Source organism: Chionomys nivalis, chromosome 7 (genome assembly GCF_950005125.1).
Source record: "Chionomys nivalis chromosome 7, mChiNiv1.1, whole genome shotgun sequence".
Lineage (NCBI taxonomy): Eukaryota > Metazoa > Chordata > Mammalia > Rodentia > Cricetidae > Chionomys > Chionomys nivalis.
This window is the reverse complement of record NC_080092.1, coordinates 40,782,506-40,796,094: the sequence shown is the minus strand read 5'-3', so window position 1 is coordinate 40,796,094 and position 13,589 is coordinate 40,782,506. Positions and strand designations below refer to the sequence as shown.

Below are 13,589 nucleotides of genomic sequence, written 5' to 3'. Positions count from 1 at the left end.
ATTTAGAAGTTGTCGTTTGCTTTCCTAGAGTCGTGACAATATCATGACCAAAAGCAGCCTGAGGAGGAAAAGATGGCTCATCGGGAAGAGAAACTAGGGCAGAAACCTGGAGACAGGGACTGAAGCTCAGCCTGCTTTCTCAGGGCACCTAGGACCGCCTGCTCAGGTGTGGCATCACCCACTGGGCCCTCCCACGAACATCAGTACAAATGGGTCTCAACAATGGTTCTCAGCCTGTGGGTCTTGACTCCTCTGGGGTCACATATCAGATATTCTACGTATCAGATATTTACATTACGATTCATAACAGTAGCAAAATTAAAGGTATAAAGCAGTGACGGAATAATGTTATGGTTGGGGTCACCACAAAGTGAGGAACTGTATTAAGGGGTCACAGCGTTAGGAAGGTTGAGAGCCACTGCTCTACGGTCTTGCCCACAGGCAATCCGATGGAAGCAGCTCCTCTGGTGTCCCTCTTCCCTTAGTGACTCTAGCTGTGTCAAGTTGACAGTGAAACCAGGACAGGAGAGGAGAGAGAAGCTGCCAATTGGATGGTGAAAAGGGGTAGTCACTTGGGGTTTGTCAGGTAATGTGCTCCCCAAAAGTGTCAGCTAAGAAATGTGTTTCCCAGCAACAGGTATGTTGTCATGACAACAGGGAATGGACTAACACAGAAGTAAAGGAGACAAGAAAATGGTAGTATGATTCCATTTATTTTAAATTCCAGAACAGGGTGAAAGGGTTCATCTCATAGAGGTGCCAAATAGAAAGCCAAAAAAATGAAGGTTCTCAACTCAATGTTTTCAGTAGTATTCCACAATTTAAACAAACTGACTTCAAATTAAGTCCAAGAATGAGAGAGGGGAAATCAAAACAAAATAAAAAACTTCACAGATCAGTGGCTGCCTGCAGTAGAGTCATGGTGGGGATGGGGTTCCCACAAGTCCAGGGGACTTGACCTCTTGATGGTGCTGCTACATGAGTGTACACTTTGACCACTGTTCACCATGCTGCACCCTTCAAACAAGAAAGCTCGCGGGTGGGAGGGGGGTCAGCAATTAAAAGGACCTGATGCTCCATCATAGGAACAGGAGTGCTGATTTCAGCACCCACGTTGGGCAGCTCACAAATGCCTTGACTACAGCTCCAAGGGATTCAGTGCTCTAGTCTGCTCTCTGAAGGTACACACACACACACCAGACATACACACAGATATACACGTCACACACAAACACATATAGACACACACATATGGACACATACACATTCACACCAGACACACACTCACACATACACACACACACAAACACACATGAAGACAGACATATTTTTGTTTTTACAAGACATGGTTTCCCTGTGTAGCCCTGGCTGTCCTGGAACTCACTCTTAGACCAGACTGGCCTCAAACTCAGGTATCTGCCTGCCTTTGGCTCCCAAGTGCTGGAATTAAAGGCAGGGACCACTTTCTGGTGTGCACACGTACATTCAGACAAAACACCTATATATGTAAAATATATAGATAAATCTTAAAAAACAAAAATAAAAACTAGCTGGGCAGTGGTGTCACATGCCTTTAACCCAGCACTCAGGAGGCAGAGGCAGGTGGATCTCTGGTCTACATATAAATTGTTTTAATTAGCAAATTTGTTACATATAAGTATCACACCAATGAACAAAGAAGGAAAAAAATAAAAACATTATCACCCCAAGGTTGAAAATAATGTACAGGTGACAAGGACAGGGCTCTTTCATTGAGTCCCTCTCTTCTCCCATTTCTTCCCATACAAATGCCAGCCTCTCTCCAAAGCCCAGCTCAGGGCCACCTGTGCTTGTGACACTTCCTTGCTACTCCATAGACTAACCACAGCTGTGCTCTCAACCGTGAACCCAAAACCCTAGGCATTCTTCATCTGTGTCTGAGGACCTTGTCTCTGAAGCTTGTATAACTGCTACAGCCCTTACAGACAATGATCTCATTCTGAGGCGGCATTCCAGTGCAAAAGGGTGTGTCCACCACTTGGCAGTGCCCTTCAACTCCGACCCACTATGGTAGGTTGAGTGCCCTCCCCCCCACAGATATGCGGGCATAACTGTGACTGGGGTCATCTGGAGAAAGTGTCTTCGCAGATGCAATCAAGTTACCAACCTCAGGGTGGGGTCAGCCTGTGTTAAAGTGGGCTCTGGGCTGGAGAAGCGTATCCAAGAGAAAGATTTTTAGGGAGAAACGCAGAGAGGAACTGGCCATACAATGACAACACCAGCATTTGCCCTGGTGCTCATGCCAGCCAAGGGGGGCTGGACTCTACCCCACACCGGGAGGGAGGCCTGGAGTAGATTTTCCAATACTTCCCAGAGAAGCCAACCCTGCCCACACTTCAGTTCAATTTCTAGTCTCCAGAACATGGAGGGGCAAGTCCTTAATGGCTTTTAGGCCAGAGCACTTAACCTTAAGCCCCATTCCCCCTGGAGGGGTCCTGAACACCACAGAGATCCCACCAACAGACCCCCGCTGGAAACTGTAATGAGCAGCAAGAGGAAGTGTTGCGTCTTGGGACAGTGTGACTCTGTTTCTCTTGGGGCCTGCAGCCTCACGGCACCGGGCAGACTGCATTTTCTTGGCACCCATGGAGCAAGCACCATGCAGCAGCGCCCCACTCCCCAGTCTCAGAGTGGAAGACTCTCAGGTAGCTGAGAGCTGGTTCCATGGTCTAGTTTTGTCTCCTGTGTTCTCAGCGTCCATCAACACCCACTTCGAGTCTGCTTTCTCTGTCAACACTTTTGTGGTTTCTGTCCTCATTGAACTTTGACCAAAGCCTTAGGAATCTTGAGATCTTTGCCTCTGTGCCGTTTGAACTAGTCTGCCATAGTGAGGGAGAGAAGAGGATTTAAGGTAGAAAGAGATTGGCGGAGTGAGAAAAGAGAGAGAAGGGGGGGGGGCTGGAGAGACAGTTCAATGACTAAGAGCCCAGGCTGCTCTTGCAGAAAACCTGGGTTTTGTTCCCAGTACCCTCACCTGTCACCTCACAACCTCTGTTAACTAGAGTTCTAGGGGATCAGATGCTGCTTTTGGCCTCCGTAGACACTGCACTTAATGTCCGTGTGTGCACACACACCCACACACCCTATCATCATCATCATCATCATCATCATCATCATCATCATCACCATTACCATCATCAGAAATAAACAACATTTAATAGGAAGAAAGAGAAGACGAGAAGGGAGAGGAAAGCAGGGAGGAAGGAAAAGAAAAACGAACAGGATAGAGGGAGAGTAAGAAGAGGGCAAGACCCAGTTATGGAGCAGCCGCAGCACAGCCACCACTGAGCTGGACAACCCCAGTTATTCTTATTGTGTCGTTTTCCTCACTGAGGGTCGGCAGCCAAGACAAAGGACCTCAGCACAGGAGAGCCACGTGATTTTCACTCCGCAGGAACCACTTTCTAAGTCCCAGAAGCATGAATTCTGAGACATTGCTGGTCTCCTGGGCTAGTGAATGGAACCTCTCTGATTCCCCACAGGGTATGTGTGTGTCCAGATTTCTCCTCTTAACAAGAATAGCAGGTTTGTGGGGTTAAGGTACATCAAGGACTTCCCTTTAACCTTAATCTCTTTCAATGCCTCATCTCAAAATGACAACATCTTCAGAAATCCTGGGTGGGGTGGGGGAGGCGCTCAGCATTCAGCAAAGAAATTTGGCAGAGGCAGCATATCCAGCCCCTGGTGTCTTGCCATATATTCACACGGGAATGCAATAAATAATACCAAGAGCCAGGGTGGTAAGAAGGCAGGAGCCTCTCTCTCTTAAGGATGTCCCAGGAGTCCCCGGGGAGGGCAAGGACCTCCAGAGGATTCTGTGTCTTCTTCGGTCTCTCTGATCACTGAGCAGATGGTCAGGGGTCTGGGGTCATGGGTCCAGAGGCAGAAAAATGGCTGTAAGGGACCAGAAAAAGACAGCCCAGAGAACACATAGATCAGGGAGCCGTTGGCCGCATTGCGAAAGGAGATTTCTCCTGCCTCAAAGTCTAAGGAGATGCCCACACGCCGGAGGGGTTGTGGAGGAGACAGGCGAGTCCTGGGGTAGGAGAGGGCCTGGAGTTTCTTCTTGTAAAGCTCCAGTGCCCAGAGACCATGCTGAGGGGACTTGGGGATCCTACCTTCTCGTCCCAAACTCTCGAGACACACACCCAGAATCCAGGCCCTCCTGTCCCCGACCTCCACTTCCCAGTAATGTCTTCCTGCATCAAACCGCTCTCGGGCCAGGATGCAGGGGTCCTGGTCAAATCTTTGGGAACTGGGAGACGGGTCCTGGTCAAACAGCAACCGCTTCACACTTTTCTGATCCTCAGACACTATGAGTTTGGGACTTGCAGTTTCAGGGTCCAGGGACAGGCTGGCTGTGGAGAGAGGAAAGTGTCAGATGTGGGGACGTTTGCCATCTTGGCCCCGCTTGGATGAGGGATCTAAGGTTTGTCTCCTACTTGAAGGTTTCCCCTCCACTTCTATAAATCTGTTACCGGCCCCATTTAAACTGATTTTGTTATTCCCCCAGGCAGTGAGAGAGGCAGGTGTGAGCATAGCCTAGGACAGCTCCCAGGGGACTAAACTCTGTGGAAGAGAGACTGAGAGACGACAGAGACCACCACCAGCAGACAGAGAGCTTGGAACTCACACCCACATCTCACAGCCAGTACTCCAGATGCAGGCTTTTCTGTGGGTTGCGTGTGGTTGCCATATGTCCTCAAAGCCGGGTCCTCAGTGTGAATAGTGGAGTGGGGGGGGGGGGATTTTGTTTTGTTTTGTTTTTCGAGACAGGGTTTCCCAGTAGCTACAAAGCCAGTCCTGGAACTCACTCTGTAGACCAGGCTGGCCTTCAACTCACAGAGATCCACCTGCCTCTGTCTCCCGCGTGCTGGGATTAAAGGCGTGCACCATCACTGGCCAGCGGTGGGGAAACTTTTAAGGGGTGGAATCTCATCCAAGGTAATGCCTTATTGGAACATCCTTTAGTTCTCTGGAGACCCTGGCTATTCCCATGTGACCCTGATCTCCAAATCCCTTGTTTTTTTCTGTCTTGCTATCTATACCATGATTTGACACAGCAAAGGAGCCCTCACCACATGGACCACCTGATGTTGGACATTTCAGCCCCCAAACGTGAGCTAAATAAACATTCCTTTATACATGACCGAGCCTCGGGCATTTTGTTCCGGTGATGGAAAAACGACAAGCCCAAACTTGAAGCTCCTGTCTATCCGTTTTCCAGAAGGAGGCCCTGTAGACTGCTCAGAATTATCTTGTGAGGAATAACCCACCAAGGGATCTCAGGGATGAAGGGTTTCCTCTGGGTGGGTGGTAGTCAGAAAATTCCAGAGTTGAAACCCCCACTAGTCATTCCGTTCCCGCTGTGTTGGATGGCACAAAGACAAAGCCTCAGACCACAGCATGGCATCTAGGTCTCTGGTGTGAGGGTCAGGACCCACTCACCATGGAAGGGCTCAGCCTCAGCACCGGCTCCCGGATCTGCGACTTCTTCCTCCTCACTCTTATCCTCTTTGTGCGATCTCCCGAAGGCACAGGCAATTGCTGCTGTGACAAGCCCCAGTGCCGTGAGGATCAGAGGTAGAACGGGTCCCTTCTCCGTGGAAGGAGGTCTTCTGAACAGGGGGGCTAAGAAGATTCCAGGGCATCAAGAAAAACATGAGTGGACTGTCTTTGTTGCACACACACACACACACACACACACACACTACAATATTCCAGATTCAAGGGACACAGTGTTCACAGACCTTTCTAAAAAGGGTTCCGAAAAAATGAGACGTCTTCTGATACACAGTGCTATATAGCCTGCATATGTGTCCCCCAAACTGAAATTCCAGCCTCTTAGACGATGGCGCGGGTGGGCTGTGAGAGATGGGGAAGTCCTGAGGGTGGGGCCTCATTAGCAGGACCAATGCCTTTATAAAAAGTCTCTCAGAGAGGTCCTGGCCCTTCCTCCACATGAGGACACTGCGAGAAGATCTATGAACTGTGGAGCAGCCCTCCCCAGACCCAGACCCTGCCCACCCCGCCCGTGGCTTCCATTGTCTGTCTGGGACTGCTAATAATACATGCTTGTCCGAGGCCCATGAGCACAGGACAACGCATGGCATGAGCTGAGGCAGAATGGACTGAGGAAGTTGTATATGCATGGCCATATGGGTAAGATATAGATTTTAGGTTTGCTATTTGTAGAAAAAAGAAGTCCATCAAAGTGTGAGTCTGTGTAACTGATGCAGAGACTTATCATTTCTGCAGACTTAAGCTGTAAGTTTAACAATGCTCGGAAATAAGACTTTTGCCAGGTATGGCGGCGCACGCCTTTAATTCTAGCACTTGGGAAACAGAGGCAGGCAGATCTCTGTGAGTTCAAGACCAGCTAGTGATATCCTTTTTCAAAAAGTCAAAACAAAACAAAACAACAAAAACAAAACAAAAATAAGCTTATAAAGAAATAAACTTTGAATGGAAAGCTAAACATAGCCCTTAGTAGATAAATAGATAAATCAACTGTCTGGATAGACCACAGTTAATTTATTAATAAGTTTATTGCTTTAAAATAAATGATTGTTTAAGTGTGGCAGTTTGAATGAGAATGACTCCAGTAGGATTCTATGTTTGAATGTTTGGTTCCCAGTTAGTGGAACTGTTTGGGAACAATTAGGAGATGTGGCCTTTCTGGAGGAGTGTTGCTGGGAGTGGGCTGAGGCTTGCAAAAGCCCACACTACGCCTAGTGTGTCTTTCAGCCTGTAACTTAAGGATCAGATGTGAGTTCTCAGCTACTTCTCCAGCACTATGCCTGCCTGCCTGCCTGCCACCATGGTCCCCACCATGATGATAAAGGACTCACCCTCTGGAATGGTAAGCAAACTCCCAACTAGATGCTTTTTTTCCCTCTAAGGTGCCTTGGTCATGGTGTCTCCTCACAGCAATAGAACAGTAACTAAGACACCAGGAAAGTCACAGAAAACTCTTAAATACATGTTACTAACTAAAAGAAGCCAGTCTGATAAAAATGGATTTGGTGTGATTTCAACTATAAAACACTAGGGAAAGTCAAAACCATTTGAAGAAGAAAAAAAGGTCAGGGGTCTCCAGGCATAAGTTGGAAGACAGAGTGTGGATAGAGGGGGGAGAGGGCTTGAGGCAGCATGCAGTGCTGGTGATGCAGTACTGGTGATGCAGTGATGGTGATGCAGTGATAGTGATGCGGTGCTGGTGATGCGGTGCTGGTGATGATGCAGTGCTGGTGATACAGTGCTGGTGATGCAGTGCTGATGATACAATGCTGGGTGATGTAGTGATAGCGATGCGGTGCTGGTGATACAGTGTTGGTGATGTAGTGCTGGTGATGCAGTGCTGGTGATGCAGTGATAGTGATGCGGTGCTGGTGATGCAGTGCTGGTGATACAGTGCTAGTGATGCGGTGCTGGTGATACAGTGTTGGTGATACAATGCTGGTGATGCGGTGCTGGTGATGCAGTGTTGGTGAACGGATGTCTTTGTCCTGTGTGTACCCCTCTGAGCACCCAGCACGGCTGGGTCCCATGTTCTTGCTGACCCTGGTGGGCCTCTGCCTGTTCATCGCCGTGCTATTCCCCTTCTGGGTTTTTATACCTGGGGAGTTATGACTGTGAGATGAGGGATGTAGAAAATCCAGGGACTGGAGAGACATTTCAGTGGTTAAGAGTGTGCCTGCCCTTCCGGAGGACCCAGGTCCCGTTCCAGCACCCACATGGCGGCTCACAACCATCTGTAACTCCAGTTCCAAGGGCAGTACACTCATACTCATGCAATCGGTAAAACACTCACACACATAAAACAAAGGAAATAAATAGCTATTTTTAAAGAAAAGAAAATCTATGTACTTTCTGGTTAGATTTGCCATGAACTAAAACTTCTCTTTAAAAAAAAAATTCTTAGAGCAACAATAGCAACACCAACATCAGGATGCACCATTCTTGCTTCCCTGCTGGATCTCCCTACAACCCCATTACCACTTCATTTTGGAAACCAACATTCCCGTGACCCCCTTGGCCAGGCTGCAGGCAGGGGCTTCTCTGGCTCTGCCCCTACAGCTCTCTCCATACATCCCTGGCACCCAGCGCCTGGACTCCCGTTCTAGTGGCTTTGGTGGCAGAACTGAACAGGTACTCACCAGGCAGGTAAGTCTCAGCCACCTTCTTCTCAGGGAAGAGGGGGTTAGAGATGGAGCAAGTCAGACCCTCCACAGTCCTTTCCTGGATAGTTACCATGGATACCACAGTCAAGAGGCCAGTGCTGGCAGAGGGTGAGAAGTGAGTTTCAGCGGGCACTGGCTGTCCTCTGAGGTCCAGCCACTCCACCTTGGGCTCTGGGAACCAGCCTGCTGAGGTGCACTCTGCCCGGATGCTTTTGTCCTGGGTGTCAGTCACGTGGATAACGGGTGATGAGCCCAGCCCTGAAGAAAGAACATCGGCTCAGACCCTGTAGCTAGTGGCTTCCAAGGGGGAGGGGATATCTTGTAGGTGTTAGTAGGTTCTATGACTCTCCCTGGACCACCTATTTGTAGTTAACACCACTAAGGCGGCACTGTGTTTCCAAATAAAACAGTCAAGTGAAACGGGAGATTTAAGGAGAAAAACAAAGTTTCCCACTGAATGTGGGGACAAGGAAGGAACTGGGGTCTGTCTGACCACAAATAACAAATTCTGTTAACCTAGGGAAACTTCTCCATACCCCCAAATAATCTCACTCTCTTTTTCTGTTTCATCCCCAATGTGTTTCAGCTTCTCCCTCTCTGTCTCTCTTCAGGTTTCTCTTTGTTCTCTGTGTTCCTGACTTCCCTCTGTTTTTCTCTTCTTTATTTCTCAATCTGCTTCTTGCTTCTCGCTGCCTCTCTCTGACTCTCTGCCGCAGGCTCCGTGTCTTTCCGCCTCCCAGTTGTTTTGTGTCTTGACCCCCCTCCCCTCACATCTGTGCTCCCTTTCTGCTCCTAGGGTGTGTGATGAAAGGGAGGCAGATGGGGAAACAGCGTTCTGTGGGAAGAGAGTTTTGCCCGGGAGGAGGTGTCACCAAGCCTCTCCAGCTTTGGGGCTCAGGGCCCTGGAGGTCTGGCATGGTGGTTGTTGCTGAGAGAGGCTCCCCAGCAGAACGAAAGACCCACACAGCCCTCACCTGCCACCTTCAACCACAGGGTGGCCTGGTTGTGGGATGTGTGCTCCCTGAAGATGCAGTGATAAGTCCCGTTATCAAACATGGTGACGTTGTGTATCCTCACAGTGGCCTCTCCTCGGACCATGCGGTCGCCGATGAATGTGGTCCTTCCCCTATATTCCACCATCTGCTCTTCATACACATCATCTCCGTTCTGGTGTACATGCACAGCTGGCGAGGGCTGGTCCCTGTACCACCTCAGCTCCATGCCCTCGGCACTGATGCTGGGTGACAGTTTGCAAGGCAACTCTTTGTCTTGCCCAGCTATGGCCAGAAGTGGCTCAGGAGGTCCAAGGACACGGAAATCTGATTTCCCTTAGAGATGCAAATAGAAGGGCTAGGTTAAATCACAGGCAGGAGACAGGTACTCCCCCTATACCCATTTCCTCTTTGAGGGTATGGGGGCTCCGTTAGTCGGGAGCTTCTGTTGGAGGCCTCAGTTTGACCCTGGGCACCCCTAGGGTCAGGAAGGGGCTGTTGTCCTACCGTTCCCAGCAGGCAGGAACTGCAAGAAGATGAAGGTGACCAAGAAGCTTGACAGAGTTCCATCTCCATGGTGCGGCCTTGCCATCCCTACTGGGGACACACAGGATTAGGCACACCTCAGCCATGGTGAAAGAGAAGCTAGGAGTTTAACAGGAGCAAGGAAAAACAGCTTAGGAGACAAAGCGGCTTATTCACACGCCACGTGAGTTCTTAGTCGTAGAAACAATGTCGTTTCCCACAGAATTACGCAGTTGGCCCTATGTGTGCAGTTTACCACCTACGCTTGCGGGAGGGGTTTTATGCGAGCTCCCGCCCTTTGTGGGCACATGGAGAAAAACCAGCTCCAACAGGGAATCTCGGGTCATCAGGACCCTGTGACACCCTCAACTGGTCAATTACCCTGAGAAAACTTCTCCAGCTGGGAGTAGAGGGCACAGTTCCCTCCTTGGCAGGGATGGGCACCCCTCAGAACTCAGTAATTTAGGGTAGTTAGTATAATCCATTTAGAGAGTAACTTTTGGGAACAGAGCGACCAGCCTAAGAGATCCTTCCTGGCACAGCCTTAGCTTGCCCTTCATATCTAGTATGCCACGTTGCCAAGAGCTCTTGTATGTTTTGCATACTCGGACAGCCGAGGTGTCTCCCTGCCCACTGAGTATAGAGAGAGGTCCAGACTAAAACACTGAGGAGTGCCATTAAAGAAGAAAACATTCACCTACCTCTGACCCTGCTGCCTGCTTTCCAGGATGGCTTCTGAGGATTTTGAGGGAATTAGGTTGGTTCCCTGAAAACTCCAGACAGGGCACAGTCCAAATGAGCCTAGGTGTCTGTCTCCCAGTGGTGACAGAAGAGGAGAGCCTAGAAACAGAAGAATAGACAAGCATACCAGCTTCTGTTGAGTCCCGTTGCTGCCGTCAGAAAATAACCAGCTCTTACCTTTAGGGAAGTTGCATCAGAGAAAAAAGAATCTTCCTAAGGGGCACGGCCAGCTGTGCTGAGCACAGAAGATAAAGCACTGGTAACAGGGGATAAGAGGAGGCATGGAGATGAGGGGAGGTGGCCAGTAGGAGGGTGGCAGCTGGGCCAGGTTGGGGCCACCAGGAGCCCAAGGGGAGGGCATAGGTGTCGGTGCTGGGATCCCAGCCAGTTGTAGGTGCTGGGGAATTCAGATAAAATGCTCTGGTTACTGAGACCTGCAGAGCAGCCACACTGGCTCCACTGCCTTTGCGGACATTGTGACGTTGACATTGAAAGTAGCCTGATTCTGGCCTTGGCAGTAGAGACTCCTATCCAGAACCCAGCCAAACCCTCCCTCATCCCTTCCCTGTCCCCCATCACAGTGTGCTCCTGGTCGCTCAGGTACTCACACCTTACCCTTGTCTCTTGAGCGAGGTACTGGGCCAGGCTCTATTTGTCCAACTCTTCTTTATTATTGACTTAAATAAAGGTTTGATGGCCTTGCAAGCGTAAGGTAAGAAAAGAGCTAGCTGCCAGGCTGGGCACTTACTTGCCCTGAGCAGAAAGGACCGCTCCTTTTAATCCAGCAGGTGGTGAGGGAGACTTAGGCGCTCTAGGCCTGGGACTATTGAGAAAGTCCAGCACCAAATCCTTCCCGACACACCTCCTTGGAAAACACTCTGAAAAACACGTGATTTTAGGTGCGAACAAAGGAGGTACTGCGTGAAAGCGTGAGCTGTGCTAGCCAGGCAACAAGGCCACCTGAAGCTCATCTTACTGATCCCCGTAACTCAGGAAGGAGGCCCTAAACTGTACAAATCTAGAGTGAATTCCTGAGTGGTCATGAGGGAGTACCGAGATCTCACAAAGAATCAGAACTAAAGCTACCATCTGAAGCTTCCCACCACTGGGAAGAGGAGATTACACCAGTATGTAAAAATGACAGGCACACTCCACATTCCCTGAAGTCCTGCTCTCGATAGCCCAGAAAAATTAAAACAGACCCGCTCCATTGAAGGAGGAATGGACAGGCAGCAGGGAACTCTGCACCCACAGAAGGGAGTGAAGTCTGCCGTTTGCAGCCGTATGGACAGAACTGGAGATTATTATTTTAAGTAAAATGAGTTAGGCACAGAAAGATGAGTACGGCACTATCCTGCTCATACCTGGAAGCTGAAATGTTGATCTCAGAGAAGCTGAGAGTAGACGGGTGTGAGCAGAGTGTGAGGCCAGAAGGGGAGCGACAGCAGCGATCAACAGATGCTGAGTTAAGTAGTAGCAAGATGCTCTGGTCTGCTAAGGCTCAGAAGACCATGCTGCTTACAGACAGCTGCAGTAGGATAAGGGCTGGACAGAAGGCTCAGTGGTTGAGCGGACTCTTTGCTCCTCCAGGAGATCCAAGTGAGGCTCCTAGGATTCATGGTGGGTGGCTCGCAGCTGCCTGTAACTCCAGCCCCCTGGGATCCAACACTTCTGGCCTCTGTGGATACTGGCACTCACCCACACATACACATAATCTATAATACTAAAATGTCCTTTTAAAAAGAGTTATGACAAACGTTTGAGGAGATAGATGTTTGTCCTGATTTAGATGCTACACGTATGCATGCACATTATCAAAACATCACAGGTTCCTCATATCTATGCGTAACTTTATTATACCAGTTATTTCATTATTATCTTCATTTTTAAAAGTTTTTTTTTTTTTTTTTTGTTTTTTGTTTTGTTTTTTTCTAGACAGGGTTTCTCTGTAGCTTTGGTGCCTGTCCCGGAACTAGCTCTTGTAGACCAGGCTGGCCTCGAACTCCCAGAGATCCGCCTGCCTCTGTCTCCCGAGTGCTGGGATTAAAGGCGTGCGCCACCACCGCCCGACCTTTTTAAAAGTTTTTTTAAAAGCGGTTTTTTCTAATCCTCCTAAGACCACCTCTCAAATGCGGGTATTTTAGGCATCCACCATCCACACTCTAGCAGGTTGGCGGCTGCTGCCCCCAGGCCTGCAGGAGGCAGATCCAGTGCTCACCCACTTTCGCTATTGGCCTGAGAATGCAGTATGTCGGCAAGGATGATGCCTGACCCAGAGGCTCCAGCTGGGACCCTAAGAGCTTTGAGACACCCAGCCACCTGCCTCAACTGTGGAGGTTAAGTAAGTTCAAGGCCATAAAACACTGCATCCAGTAGGAATTCAGCTAAATGGTTTGATAAAGGGGGACGAAAAGGTGTGTGGGATTATGTAATGGTTTCGGAATTCTATTTTAAGGCACTAAAACCATTTTCAGATTAGCTATAGGTGCTAGTTGGAATACAGCGTGGATGTCTTAAGTGCCAAATTGGTTTGCTTTATGCTATGTGAATTTAGCGTCAACGAAAAGGAAAAAAAAATAAGAAAAAAGAAAAAAGGACATGAAGTGATGAAGTGAAAAGTGGCACACACCACTCTCTCTGGATGAAATTAAAAAAATTAAAAAACAGAAACTAGAAGTCTAGCTTTTTGCCCAGTGGAATGGATTTCTAGCTCTTGGCGCCCTCTGCAGGAGCTAATGTGTCAGTACATCTGTTTGTCCAGTTTTTTTCTGGAGCCAGAGCCAGAGCCAGAAAGATGGTTAATTTGCTCTAAATTCCCTTTGGCACTCCCCTTTTCCACCTGCAGCAGCTTTGCTCCGTGGGCCCTGAGCGGCGGGGGTGTCGGGGGGTAAGGAGTGGGGTGCCTGAGCTCTTTTCTCTCCAGGGTCCTCTGACAATGGTCCCCACGCTCCTGGGCCTCACCGAGGAGCTTCATCTCTTCAGGCACAGCGCCAAAGGCCCTGGCTTCCAGCATTTTTGTAGCAACTACAGGGGTGTGTCAGTCAGGTGATTATCCCGTTAGACCCGTCAGGACTCCCCCTCCCCCCAACAAGGTTTTTTTTGTAGCTTT

At 49.2% G+C, this 13,589-nt stretch overlaps 1 protein-coding gene across 1 annotated transcript; it reads right to left on the bottom strand.

Moving 5' to 3' along the window:
* Positions 1-3,670: 3,670 nt before the first annotated feature.
* LOC130878553 (putative butyrophilin-like protein 10) lies at positions 3,671-9,806 on the bottom strand. Its single transcript, XM_057776576.1, has 5 exons — positions 9,722-9,806; positions 9,197-9,550; positions 8,199-8,480; positions 5,488-5,670; positions 3,671-4,397 (listed from the first exon to the last, which is right to left on the bottom strand). The coding sequence occupies exons 1-5, from the start codon at positions 9,804-9,806 to the stop codon at positions 3,805-3,807; spliced, it is 1,497 nt and encodes a 498-aa protein (XP_057632559.1). The 3' UTR covers positions 3,671-3,804.
* Between the last annotated feature and the right edge of the window lie 3,783 nt (positions 9,807-13,589).